The 14,661-nt window shown below is 35.1% G+C and overlaps 1 protein-coding gene across 2 annotated transcripts in view; it reads left to right on the top strand.

Annotated features, from left to right (window-relative positions):
* The window catches only part of Nectin3 (nectin cell adhesion molecule 3), a 118,573-nt gene that overhangs the window by 33,189 nt on the left and 70,723 nt on the right, over positions 1-14,661 (top strand). Inside the window, exons 3-6 of one of the 2 annotated variants that reach the window (XM_036203167.1) lie at positions 703-999; positions 2,480-2,597; positions 5,974-6,125; positions 11,777-13,587. In XM_036203167.1, coding sequence (XP_036059060.1) covers positions 703-999; positions 2,480-2,597; positions 5,974-6,125; positions 11,777-12,357 — 1,148 coding nt within the window. In that variant the 3' untranslated portion in view covers positions 12,358-13,587. Of the gene's footprint in view, positions 1-702; positions 1,000-2,479; positions 2,598-5,973; positions 6,126-11,776; positions 13,588-14,661 lie in introns of those variants that run through there. The other variant, XM_036203168.1, reaches the window with a different exon arrangement.

Raw genomic sequence — 14,661 nt, 5'->3', positions numbered from 1 at the left:
TACAGGTAAAGTAAGGCTGTCTGGTTTGGATTTGCCTTATTGATTCTAATGAGAAGATATTTAAAATTCATTTACCAAGTTAGAGTTATGGTTCCACATTAAAGTAGATTGGGTAAGATAAAAAGAGACAAGGAACTTGTGAGTTGCTCATATTCCTAGTTTAGATGGTGGTGGTTACGTGGATATTTGCTAGAAGTTTATTCATCATGTATATATTTTTTTCTTTCCCTTTGTTTCTCAGAGGAGAGGTACATAAGGTAATATTAATAGCTTTTAAAGTAAAATATTGAGCAAATAGATAGGTACAAATTAGAACAAAACTAGTAATTTATTTAAACGTTATTTGCTTTAAACTTTTTGCTTAGGATGTACATATAATATACATACTTAAAGTATAAAACTTTATTTCAGAAATAATGACTTTAATATCATAAAGGAAATGATGATTGACTCTTTTAATTGGATTATATTCCATTCATTTCATAAGGTAAAGCTTTCTCAGGGACAGCCATCTTTGTGATGATAATTTAAAATTTAACCTCCTGTTCCAGGAATGCAGGTGATATTGACATTACTTAAACAATACTTGTATGATTTCATTTGTATTGTCCCTAAGATTATAAACCGTTTATAGATTTCGCTAGAACAAATTGTAAATATTTTATTAACTGAAGTACAACTTTTTTGTTTTTATTTAAACAGTTGAACCTACGGTGAGCCTGATAAAAGGGCCAGATTCCTTAATTGATGGAGGAAATGAGACAGTAGCAGCCATTTGTATAGCAGCCACTGGAAAACCAGTTGCACATATTGACTGGGAAGGTGATCTTGGTGAAATGGAATCTACGACAACTTCGTTTCCCAATGAAACAGCAACAATTGTCAGCCAGTACAAGCTGTTTCCCACGCGATTTGCTAGAGGAAGGCGAATTACGTGTGTTGTAAAACACCCAGCCTTAGAAAAGGACATCCGATACTCTTTCATACTAGACATACAGTGTACGTACTCGCCAGTGTCTGCTTACTAGATGTACCTAAGGGTGTGCCAACATCTACTTTCAGCTTCAGCTACACACCATACTCTTTTCTGTTGTCAGAGTTCTTTCTCCAATTGCCTTTGGTTTGAAAACTGAGTATGCAGATATTCCTATAGCAGAGATGGTCAACTTAAACATGTTTAATTGGGTCCTTTTGAGACTTTAAAGTAGGCTAGCCTTAAGGAAGCTGTGGAAACTTGTACCTCAGATGTGCACTTCTTAAAAGATAAACAACTGCGTTGTGTTTAACTGGGCTGCTGACCCTGCCCTGGGACTTACTGCTTTCAATAAGAACCTTTTACTTGTATGGTAGTGGCACACACCTTTAATTCCAGCACTCTGTAGACAGAGACAGGAAGATCTCTGAGTTCTAGGTCAGCCTGGTCTACAGAGCAAGCTCCAGGATAATCAGCACAATTCTATACAGAGAATCCGTCTTGAAAAACAAAAAAGTATCTTTTACTTTCCAGATACATTTTAGCTAGTTTGAAAATCTGTCTTTAGTATTGTTCCAAAGCGGTCTTATTGATAATATCATATAATTTTTATGTAGTTGAGATGTTTTAAAGCTATCATTCGGGATAGTAAAAACTATATACAAGAATCAAAGCTGTCTACTTTGTACTTAAAAGTTTTGAGGAGTTCACTTTCCAACAGTTTCTGGTTTTGATGCATTGTGATTTTGTTTGGAATTTTAATATTTTGAGTAAAAAGTGGTTTCTTTCTTTCAGCAAGGGTAACTAACATTAGGTAGATTGAAGAATAATACTAGCAAGTGTTTAAGTCTGCTGACATTGCCATACATGCAGATTGAAGTCATTTTTGTTGGGGTTTTGAAGTTGTTTTATTGTTGTTACTTTTTTGGTGAAATATCATGCGTAGGAGTTTAGATTACACTAATTACACATAAATAAAATTGATTATGCTGCGCATATCCTAAAGACCATTTGGCTTCAGTGAATACATAGTTTGCTTTATCACCATTGAAGCCCTAGATGTTTATTGTACTTGCCACAGCTCTACATGTGCACTGAATATTACTTAATTGTAATGTATGAATCTTACTTCTCTTATATTAAACATCCTTTTCAAGACAGGGATATAAGGTGCTTGGTACTAAGGCAATACCTAAATTGCCAGTCTCCTTATTTAAGTACAATAATGTATTTGTTTTGTTTGAGTCTACAGTGGGACTTATGAAGTCTTAACATTTAGCATCCCTGCTAAATAAAGCCATGGGAGGTTTTGTTTATCTTGTATCTGAATTCCGTTCATCCATTCATTCATTGTCTTAGTCAACTACTGTTTACTGAATATTGTCTTCCTGGGTGATTATAGTGGAAGTAAGGAAAAATAATTATCCGTTGCATTAATGTTTTTTCATTGTATAGTGAATTACTCCTAACAAAAAATGATTGTGTCTGTATTCATTGAATTTATAGATGCTCCTGAAGTTTCAGTTACAGGATATGATGGAAATTGGTTTGTGGGAAGAAAAGGTGTTAACCTCAAGTGCAATGCTGATGCAAATCCTCCACCCTTCAAGTCCGTGTGGAGCAGGTAAAAAGTTAAATCCACAATGGCTAATTGTTTACAGGAGAAAGGTTTTCTTCAGTGTATTAAGATTGATTTTAATCAGGACAGTGCATAGTCAGTAGCTGAAGAAATTAAAGTTTTCTCAGCATTTTTCTACGCTCTTGCTGTCTCTTACCATACTGTCCTCGGATTTCTGATCCTTACTGGCAACAGTGTTAGAGATTTTAGCTTTTTTCTTTTTCCCCTGTAATTGCTATCATAGGTCTGATGAAAGCTAGCCAGCAGAGAGTAAGCTTCCACTGCAGTGTCAGCTGGATGTCTCTGTATCCTGTGATTCGAGTGTGTGATATCTTCGGCAATAGAGTTTTTGGTAGACAGCTAAGAGAAATGGCAAGAGGTTATATTGTTTGGGGCCTCTAGTGCCTAGCTAACTAGGAGCTTATAAAGAGGCAACTCCTATCTAGCACTGGAATTGTTGTTTAATGATCTGTGACTTTTAGGAGAAGCACTCTCCAAATCTTGTAGAAGGGCTCTCGTCTACTCTCACTCTTGTTTTTGGCCTACATTGAAATTAGCGAGGCTCCATATGGCCTTTTCATATATACATCATTGAGACAACCCCTTCCTGTTGTGTGCCTCCCTACCTCCCTTACCCCTAACCTTCTTTAGCTTTCCATGTCTAGTATTCCTTCTGTCCACTTGCATATCAACCATATTCCGCTACACCCCCGTTAAGGCCTACCCAACCCAAGTGGCCCTTTTTGACTTTCCTGGATTCTGCAAGTACTCTAGATTAAACACAAACCTAAAAATACAGTGCTAGGGTCTATATATGAGACAGAGCATGGAGTGCTTTGGTTCTGGGCCTGGGTTACCTCACTCCTTTTACTAGTTCCATTTACTTGTAAGTCTTATTTTCTTTACAACTGAGTAAAATTATATTGTATCTACCTGCTACATTTTTATTATCCATTCATCGGTTGATGAACATCTAAGCTGATTCCATGTCTTAGCTGTTGTGAAGAGAGAAGCATTAAACATTGTTGAACAGAAATCTCTGTAGTAGGATATAGAGTCCTTTGAGTATATCCCTAGGGGTGGTATATCTGGGTGATATGATAGTTCTAGTTCTAGCCTTTGAAAGAACTGATTTCCATAGTGGCTTCATTGCTTTACACTCCCACTAATAGTCACTAAATGCTCTTCTTTGCCTACATCCTTGACAGCGTATGTTGTCTATTGCTTTCTTTTACCTTTCATTTATTTTTATGTGTATGTGCTTGCATATGTATATCATGTTCATATAGGAGCCCATGGAGGCCAGTAAAAGGCATTACAATCCTCTGGATCTGTAAAATTAGACAATTGTGAGGGGCTAGGTGGGTGCTAGGAACCTAGCAAAAGTCTTCTGCAAGAGCAACAAGTTCTATTAACTCCTGAGCTGTTTCTCCAGCCCTTCATCAGACTTCTTGATGATAGCCATTCCAGCGGGTAAAATAGACTTTCAAGGTAGTTTTAAATTCCCTGATGACTAACAATGTCTAATTTTTAAAAATGTGTATTATTAGCCATTTGTACTTTTTCCTTTGAGAATTATCTGTTTAGATTGTTAGTTTCATCTCTGTTGCTATGATAAAACATTCTGACCAAAAGTAAATTAGGGGAGGAAATGGTCTATTCCCCACTGAGGAAAGTTGGGGCAGGAATTGAAGCAGAAAGCTAACTTCCATGAATAGCCCAGGCCCATCTACCTAAGGATGGTGGTGCTCACAGTGGGCTGGGCCTTCCTGTATCCATTAATAGTCAATTAAATGTAAAATCATTTCCCCAGTCATGCCCATAAATCCACTCTGATCTGGGTAGACCTTCAATTGTAATTTGCTGCTTATGTGACTCAAAGCTTTATCAGACTGACAGACAATGAAAGCAAACTAGGACTTAGCTCCATAGCCTATTTTTAGATGAGAGTCTTTTCTTGATGTTTGTTTTAATTTCTTGTGTGTGTATTGTGTATATTAACTTTGCAGATATGTAGCTGGCAAAGACTTTTCTTTCATTGTATGGGCTTTTCTTTGCTGTACACAAGCTATTTAATTTCATGAGGTCCAATTTGTCAGTTGTTGGCTTTGTTTTTTAAGAGACTCATTCTGTTTAAGAAGCCTTTGCCTATGACTTGTAGCCCATCACCTTCCTTTCCCTCTAACAATTTCAAAGTTAATGGTTTTCTGCTGAGGTCTTTCATCCACTTAGAGTTGGTTTTTGTACCAGGAGAGATTACTGATGTAGTTTCCCTCTGCAGTGAATGATGTTGAATACAGAGCTCCATGACTGCTCAAGATGCTGAGACCAAGTGATAATTGAGTGCTCAACCCTGAGTAGGACATTTGTAGCACCCATCAAAAAGGCTCAGGGAATATTTTGAAGAGCGGGGGGGATATAAAAAGCAGGAAGATGAGGAGAAGAGCTGTGAAATTTTGTCTTCTGTGCCTGACAAAATGAATGCAGGCTGTGGCAGCCTGTACTGACCCTGCACATGACCTGTCACCAGTCAGTGATTAATCAAGAAGGGTCTTTCAGGTGCCAATCCCTGCTTACTGAATTATTGGCTATCCTGCATTCTGGGGAAAGGGATGAAATGTACTGTCTTCAGTTAGGTCTCTACAGATGAGCCCATTGGGCTCTGGTAGATAGTTCCAAATACATCGTCACACCAATAGCTTTGCTTAAACTCAGTGTGCCACAAAAAGACATGAATGGAAAGAGTGACTCTTGAGGGTGGGGCAGAAGGGGTTTGGAGCTTCAGATATGGTAGGGGATGACAGTCATCAGAATGCAGTATATATGCAATTGGTGAAACTGGAAAAAATTTAATAATAGCTGTGAAAATCTTCCCTCTCATTATGTTGACCTATCTGACATACATAGATTAATTTTCTAAAGAAATGGGTGTACTGGGTTGGGGATTTAGTTCAGTGGTAGAGCACTTACCTAGCAAGTGCAAGGCCCTGGGTTCGGTCCTCAGCTCTGAAAAAAGAGAAATGGGTATACTTAATAGACTTATATAATTCATCTTTATTGAAATGAAATTTATATGTGCTTATAACTAATTATATCCAAAAGATACAGAGTTTTATTGGCATCTTAAAAGTATAACAGCTTGCCGGGCAGTGGTGGCGGCGCACGCCTTTAATCCGAGCATTCGGGAGGCAGAGGCAGGCGGATCTTTGTGAGTTCCGGGCCAGCCTGGTCTACCAAGCGAGATCCAGGAATGGCGCAAAGCTGCACAGAGAAACCCTGTCTCAAAAAACCAAAACAAACAAAAAAGTATAACATCTTAAATAATTGTCAGTGTTTGCTAATTTAAGCTATTTAAAATAATGTCATGCTTTTAAACATCTAGGTTGGATGGACAGTGGCCTGATGGATTATTGGCTTCTGACAATACTCTTCATTTTGTCCATCCACTGACTTTCAATTATTCTGGCGTTTATGTCTGTAAAGTGACAAATTCCCTTGGTCAAAGAAGTGATCAAAAAATCATCTACATTTCAGGTAAGCTACTGCCTTCTTCCAAGATAAATTAAAGTAGTAATATCATAATAATTAAAATGTAATACAATGTAGTAATTTATACTCCTAACAGTTTAGATTCATTGATAGTGTTAAAAATAATACAAGGGATATGGTAAAGTAATAGCATCTAAAATATGTATATAAAGTGGCAGTTCTTTAAAGAAATATCAAATGAGTATGTAACAAGTTGTGCATGTTTCTTTGACTGGTAGCATGCCCTTCTAAATTCTTTGGTGTTTAAATAATGAACAGTGTTTTTGTTTTTTGTTTTTTGTTTTTTCTTCTTCTTTATTTGCTGCTCTGCATGTAATTGTTGGAAAAAATAAAATGGGATGTTAACTTTGTTAATTTGGCTTCAGAAATAACTTTGTTTGCCATTGGAGTTAAGACGGCCGTTTTAGGTTAATGAGAGGTGAAGTAAGAATGCTAAGCGTTTTAATGAAGTAAAATTTGGTATTTTTTTGTCAGTTTTTAAGCAGTGAAAATATTTATTTTTCGTATACTGTTTGTTTCACTATGAAAGTTTTGTTAATTTGTTTCAGTATAAATTTGAGCATTCACAAAATATAAGAACAGAATCCACATTTTTTTATTAATAGTTATAAATTACCCATGAGGTACTAATGTAGGAAAAATACATTAACTATTTGAGTAATTCTTAATGATCAGAAGGCTATAGCAGTCTTCACATGTAACACATGGGAAATGAGGATGGTCAAAAAGAAGACTTTCAGATGGTTTGTATTATAGAATGGGTAGTTACAGTGCTCAGTCTCTTCAAATGTATGATGAATAAGTTACGGATTTTAGAAAGCATTATCTTTGTGTTTTCAGTGACATGTGACCCTTTGCTTGTCCCCAGTGTCACTGCAGGCTAGTGGTGTGCTTATGTTGATGCTCACCTGTCCTCAGGAAAATCAGTAGATGAGTGCCTAGCACACAGCAGAGCTCCTGGGTTTTGTATCATGTTCGCAAGGAACAAAAAGCCGTGTACAGCCACATACAGCTCTTCAGTAACAATGCTTCATTGGGAAGTTGATTGAAGTATACGAGTCACTTTATTCCCTTAAAGAACAAGCCATAGTCAGTGTATATTTAAATTATATTAAAAACTTAAATTTTAGTTTCCTGAAGAGTATTGAATTTACTACCATTTGTTGCTTTTCCACAGCTTCCTATGGCGTATTTGATCTTAGCTCCAAATGTTACTGTTGTATCTTTACGAAGCAGATTCAGTTGGTCTTTTACAGATGTTAATGAGTCCATTGGTGTCCAAACCTAGACTTCTTGGATTTTGGGGTTATTATTTATTTATTTCTGTATTCTCCACCTTTGTTTCAGTTGCCTATTCAGAGTCATTAAATATATGCAGAAATTGAGCAGGCATTTACAACTCACCTTTTTCAAACCAAGGTCTGTCCTGACTTTTCTCTCACCCCTTAATCCAAACCTGTCAGTCCCCGCTTTCAGTTGCCTGTGAGTTCTGTCATATTCACTCAGGATACAGCCCTTCTTACAACCTCTTTTCCACGCTTTCTCCTTTGTGCCACTCAGTCCGTCAACAAACCGGTATCAGTTCTCCTCCGCAGTGTGAAGTATTATCCACACTACAGCTCTTCTGCTCTTGCTGCTATGATCACGACGACGACGAGAGCTTTTCTCCTCTAAAGCTGTTAGTCTCCCTCTTTGGACCTGTCACCCTTCAGTCTGTAATCAGAGAAGCAGCCAGTCATCCTTTTAAAGAGTGCATTCAATTATGTCACTCCTCCTTACAATCTTCCTGGAACTTTACTTACCTATGGTCAAAACCAGATCTTCACAGTAATAACGGCTCTGTGCGCACTCTTTAACATCATGTCTGTGTTCCTTGTTCCCTGGTTCATCCACACTGGCCTCCTTTCTCATTAAACACAGTGGGGATGCTTCTGCCTCGGAGTTTGCATTTTCTGTTCCTGGAACCTGGAGTAGCTCTCCATAGGTGTTTTGTAGCTCTTCCCTCAGCTACTTTTCCTAACTGTCATGTTTTCCAACCAAATCTCCCTTCTTTCTATGATTCTCCATACCCTTTTACTGCCTCCTCTCCTCTATACTTATCCTTCACTTTGGTGCTTGTCAATATGGCATACTCTTTATTTTTGTCCATATGCTTATCTATTTTTATCCCCACTAGAAGTTAACTCTTAGGAGGGCAGGGATGTGTATCCATTTTAATCATGGCTATTTTGCTGTCATGTCTAATAATCTGTCACATACAATAGGTTTTTCAGTACATTTTTGTTGCATGAGTGAAAAATAGATTTAAGAAAGAAATAAACTTATTTTCTTTGTTTGGGGAACTAATGAGTAATTCTTGTTTAAAATGAAAATCTATTAAGTGTTATAAACTGGGGAGAAAACTTTAAGTAAATATAAAAAGTGAGTTTAAGTACCTCAAACAACTGCTGAAGAACACAAGATAACATTGTGTGAGGTAGTGTTTATCAAGTAATCAAGAATTAGATTTTACCTTTCTATGCAGTCTATGGCACTTTTCTGTGCCAAGCATATTACCTTCTCTGTTGCTGCTTGTGCTGTGTTAAGTAACCTAGATGTTCTGGTGCTTTTACAGAGGTGTTTTCTCATCAACCTACTGGGTTTTTATCAGGGTAAAAGGCTGTATTTGACATAGTAAGATTTCATCTCACTGTTAAATGAACTTTTAAAAATCTTATGTCAGGCGTCAATTTTGCTTAGAAAAATACAGAGTTAGCAACTCTGAAAGTGTGAAATTGTATATAATATCTTTGTTTTCTCACATTAGTGGCCATCCGGCTTTGGACGGAAAGCTGTGGGCTGGCTCAGGTGTGCAGCCTTCAGCTTAGGTAGTTACCCGGTATTCTAGCCAAGTGTCACTCCCGTGGCTCTCAGTAGTTCTTAGCCCAAGACTAACTGAGTGCTGGAAATTGTATTTTCTGCTTTGCTGTTTGCATGTACTTTCCCATAACTGATTTATTACTTCTCCAAAAGTAAAAGGGCAGATTAAGACATTTCTCATCATCGCCTCATGCCCTTCATTCTTACTCCTCTATAAAGTTGAATTTCATATTATTGATTTTAGGATCCAGGCATAAATTTAAGAATCTACAAATGACAATTTCTGACTTTAAGATATGCCTTTTTTAAAAAAAATTTAAACAACCTACATATAGTATGAAGAAATGAAAGTCAATATATGTAATTTTAATACAATTATCAATAAACTGAATTGTACCTTATGGCTACAAGGACATTCCTGAATGTACTATGTATTGTACTATTTGGCAGAACTAATTAATTTATTGGTGAAACAGACTTAAAAGGCTCTTCTTTTGGGAGCAATCTCAGAGTCAACTGAAATTCTTTATATCTGTCATCTTCTCATATGTTAAACATTTAGCAAAGAACCTAAAAATGGCTGATTTTCAATAAAGAATTTTGGTGTGATTTTAGATCACTATTGTTAAGTAGCTGTTGATTATTATTAGAACCTTTGACTTCATAAGTGAACTATGTTTCAGTCCTGATTACAATAAAGATAGGTCTGCTATATATTGCCATATGCCCATTGCTTAGAATGTGCAGTGAAGTGTTAACTACCTGGACTCCTGACATTATGGCTATTATCTTTAATACTGGTTAAGGAGAATAGTGAATGCAAAATTTCCTAGGACCACTAATAAGGCTACTAAAGTTTTAAGTACTTTTAGATTTTTCTGAAATTTTTGTTTTGTTAAATATGAGAAAAAAAGAACAGATAGCCATTCGTGTACATTTAAAGAACTTTATAAGTTGAAATAAAAATGTCAAATTTTTATCAATATATTCTAACACCATTGAGTTTCATATTTTCTACCTGGTTAGAGCTAAGGTGTATGCATTGCTTAAGAAAAAGTAGGGCATGAGGAGCTGTCATAAGCCTTGGAAGTCTCCATGTATACAGATGGATACAGATGTATAAGTCTTAAATAATTAATGTAAGCAATTTGTATTTTTATTTTCATGTGCTGGTACATTCTCTTTTGCAGTCATTACGTAGGTATCATTCAGTAGCTTGGCTGACGGTACTCCCTAAACAGATAACTTGTCTCAGAAAGGAGTGTAGGTGTTTGTCCTATTTCTCTAGTCCTCAGCTCATCGAAGCTGCTCATAGGAAGCTTGACTGCTTTACAGTAAACAGAACCTTCAGTTTCACAGTTGCTTCTTTCAGAATGCACTTGCTCAGCTTGAGAAGACTTACAATAAAGTTGTCCTAGCTTCACATACATAGCAGTCAGTAGCATCCGCAGTAGCTTACAGCCATAGGAAAAAGACGTCTGTGATATTTGGTGATTTTTTTTTTTTTTTAATTACTGTACTTGCTAAATTTTTACTACATTCTATACATATGGCATTCCGTGATGAAACCTGTTTCAGTAAGTATATTTCTTTAGCTTGTGATGTTAGAATAACTTACCCCATGTAGATTTAGTATTTTTCTAACAATCATTTTAAAAAGCTGTTAGACCCACTCACATAAAAATTAATTTTAGGAAATTGCCATTTGGGTCATTTATTTTTATCTATGAAAAAACTCCACATATTTAAACTCATCTTTTCTTTAAACTCTAGAACTTTATATAATATGACCTACAGATACTACTTAATGGACAATTAACAATCTTTAATTTTTATTATTTATGTTTAGTTGCTTTTTAATATTAATGGCTACTCTGTAATATAATGTCAATAAATGGTCCATTTGCATCTAATATTTAAGTTTTATTAGAATGTTCTCTCTAAAATATTAGCCATTCTCTTTTGACAGTCTCTTAAAACAGTGGCATGGAATTATGCAAATGTAGTTGAAATTCCTTCATTTTACAAATGTTCATATATACTACCCATTAATTATTTGAGGTGATTACTACATTGATTTATATTTTGTGTCTGTTAGTCTCATTTGATAATAGCTCATTTGATTGACACAGTTTTAAATATATGCTTTTTGATTTTTAAAATTACTAAATAATTTTACTATTATATATCTTTCATAAGAAAAATATTTTTGAGAGAATTATTAAACTTATATAGTATGCTCATTTAACAAGATTCTATGGTTTTTCATTCTTTTAAAAGATAAATTCTGATCTTACACATTAAGTAAAGATGCATATTACGAAAACATTTCATTTTTATGGTCATTTTATTTCCTTTTGCTATTGGCTAAGAAGATACATTTGAATACTTGATTTAATTGAATTTTTGTCTGATTGTTCTGAAGCCGTCCATGTATAGATCACTTAAGTAAAATCTACATTGAAACAATAACCTGTTCCTTAGAGCACGGTACTACTCAGCTGTGGATTGGATGACCTTGTCCTCACACTATTGGTTTCATTCTTCTCACCTCATTGGGAACTGACTAAGAGTCAGTTCTTTTGGTTTGCTTTGTTTTGTTTTATTTTTTAATATTTGTAAGTAATAGTACTTTCTAATCTTAAATTAAGAATGAAAAACTATTGTTAGTATAAATATGTATTCATTAACTGTGCTGCCTTTTCAACTGCTGCTGAATCAGCCTCATTGACATTCTCTGCCTTTCTGTGTCTTGTCTATCTTACTGTTTCCATTAGATCCTCCTACCACCACCACCCTTCAGCCTACAGCTCAGTGGCATCCCTCAACTGCTGACATCGAGGATCTAGCAACAGAACCTAAAAAATTGCCTTTTCCATTGTCAACTTTGGCAACAATTAAGGATGACACAATTGGCACCATCATTGCTAGTGTAGTGGGTGGGGCTCTCTTCATAGTGCTTGTGAGTGTTTTGGCTGGAATATTCTGCTATAGGAGACGACGGACGTTTCGTGGAGACTACTTTGCCAAAAACTACATTCCACCATCAGACATGCAAAAAGAATCGCAAATCGATGTTCTTCAACAAGATGAGCTTGACGCTTACCCAGACAGTATAAAGAAAGAGAACAAAAATCCAGTGAACAATCTGATACGTAAAGACTACTTAGAAGAGCCTGAAAAAACTCAGTGGAATAATGTAGAAAATCTCACTAGATTTGAAAGACCAATGGATTATTACGAAGATCTAAAAATGGGAATGAAGTTCGTCAGTGATGAGCGCTACGATGAAAACGAAGATGACTTAGTTTCCCATGTAGATGGGTCCGTAATTTCCAGGAGGGAGTGGTATGTTTAACAGCCACTAATGTGACTTCACTCTGTACAATGTCTCATTCATACTAGTTGATCATTTTCAGATTGTTCATACTTTTCCTTGAGGAAGAATAAGCTTTTTCAAGTTGATTTCAAGCTTACTTTTTATATTCTGATCTGACAAATGAAAATGTAAAATCTGGGTTCAATGTATCTGAGCTGCTTTACAATTTTTTTCACTGCTGTACTACTGTCTCAAGATTTAAATTCTAATGCAGAGTACTTTATTGGTCTGAGGCACACAGGTAAGAAGAAATGTCAACGTTAAATGTATGACGTTTTTGGTACAAAAATTAAAAACAGAAAAAAAATGAAACTACCTTTGCATTGTGTATTAAATGTTTACCTAAGACTATAATCTCAAGTATAATGTTTGTGTAACATAATACCTCTCAAAACTGATCACCACTATGTGTACTCCATCAAAATTGACAGTAAATCTAATTCAGAAATGCTTATATATTTTTAGTATACTAAAATTATTCATCCTGATGGAGTATCTCTCATTTTCAAACATTATTTTCTAAGTTTCTATATAGATAGAATCTTTACCTCTGCATTTTAATGAGCCTTGCCATAATTTCTGTAGAGTGGCTTTGCAAAGATATTTTGTTGCACTAAAACCGTGGCCATAAACTCAGTGAATATGATGTGTGGAAGAGCATAATTAGCTGATCAATATTTTTGTCCAAAATACATGCAAGAATAATAAAATATATGCCTCCTAACACCATAATTATTTTTTTCATCTCTGGAAGAACGATCTTGTTTTGTGAACATGGTTTTGGTATATGAAGCATTGACCTTATTTTAATGCTTTATTTGCTTAAGTGTATGAATAGTGATGAAAATAAGGTACACAGCTAAGTTCAGAGAGGATATTTGAGTATATTCGTGTGCCAGATTTAGACATGAGCTGTTTCAGCCAGGAATCTATACAAAGAATTTTCTAGATCACCTTGTTTTAGTTATTTAATGTTGGTGTTGTTCAAACGGGTAAATGTAAAAACAATTAAAATAAACTTTGAAGCTCGAGGTTTAATTAGAGAAATTGAATTCCAAAGCCAGTTGTTGGTAACACTTGCTGATGAATATTGGCAGTCCATCCCTTTTTCCTCCATGTCCTCCTAAATGTATGTATATGTTTCAAGCTTTTTCGCTTTCATTTTTGTTTTTGTTTTTTTCAAATTAAAACTGGAAACATATCATGAGATTTTTTGGGTTTTTTTTGTTCATTTGTTTCACATAGCTCATTAACTATATTCTTTCCAGTATCATGTAACTTCTGAGAGATGTTATATAAAACTTCAAATGTTAATCTTCTTTGTATGGTAAATTAGTTCTGTAGTAGAGTTCTAAAAATTGTGATAATAGCAACGAATGTTTTTCTATTGATTGATTAAGAAAAAGGACTGTAGAACAAGTGTCCTGCCAGGACAGTGAAGATGTTATTAAATGAACCATAACAGATGAATTATTTTTAATAAAAAGTAAATTAGGTGCTCTTCACCAACCACCTACTCCCAATCATTCATTCATTCATATGTATATGTGAATTTTACATATATATAATAGAATGTCATTCTATATGTTTCATATAGAAGACAGATTGTGGTATACTAAAATATCACAAGTAGTAGAAGCTTTATTCTGAATGACTAGATACTTTTTTCTCTAGCACTATTGTGGAAATTAGAGGCTCTTCCCTAGCGTGTATTTTAAGGCAATAATATCAGATTGAAAGTACAGTTAGTTCACCAATATCTAATTGAAAATATGTTTTTAATATATTTAATCACCTAACAGACAAATAGTAAGACATATTACTTCCAAGTCATTGGAAGTACACAGTTCGTTAGTAATAATACACTGTGACAAAACTAACTGTATTTTCATTTAAGTTAAGGGTAGCGATATGAGCCACAAGAAAGATAGGCCTAAAATTTCTTTCCATGAAAGATAAGAATTTATTGCTCCTTTGATTGAAAATTTTATTTTGAGATGTAAGGTTTTGATATGCTGTATGATTCCAAGCAGAATGATCACATTTAGGATTCTATATAAATTTCAACTTGAATATATAACCTAAAAAATATTAGTACTTAAGAACTGTGTTTCTCAAGTACAGATACCTACTGATGGTGAACTTCCTTTCTCGTTGTGTCTATTATGTGCTTAATATTAGGGATTTTGTTTGGTTTTGTGGGCAAAAGGCAATCTGGAAATCTGTGGAGTATTTAATATAGTCTGTATCCATAATCTGGATAATTTGGCATCCTGGGAGCTT

This window comes from Onychomys torridus, chromosome 12 (genome assembly GCF_903995425.1).
Source record: "Onychomys torridus chromosome 12, mOncTor1.1, whole genome shotgun sequence".
Classification (NCBI taxonomy): Eukaryota; Metazoa; Chordata; class Mammalia; order Rodentia; family Cricetidae; genus Onychomys; species Onychomys torridus.
Note: the sequence above shows the minus strand (reverse complement) of the source record. Positions and strands in the feature narration are given on the sequence as shown.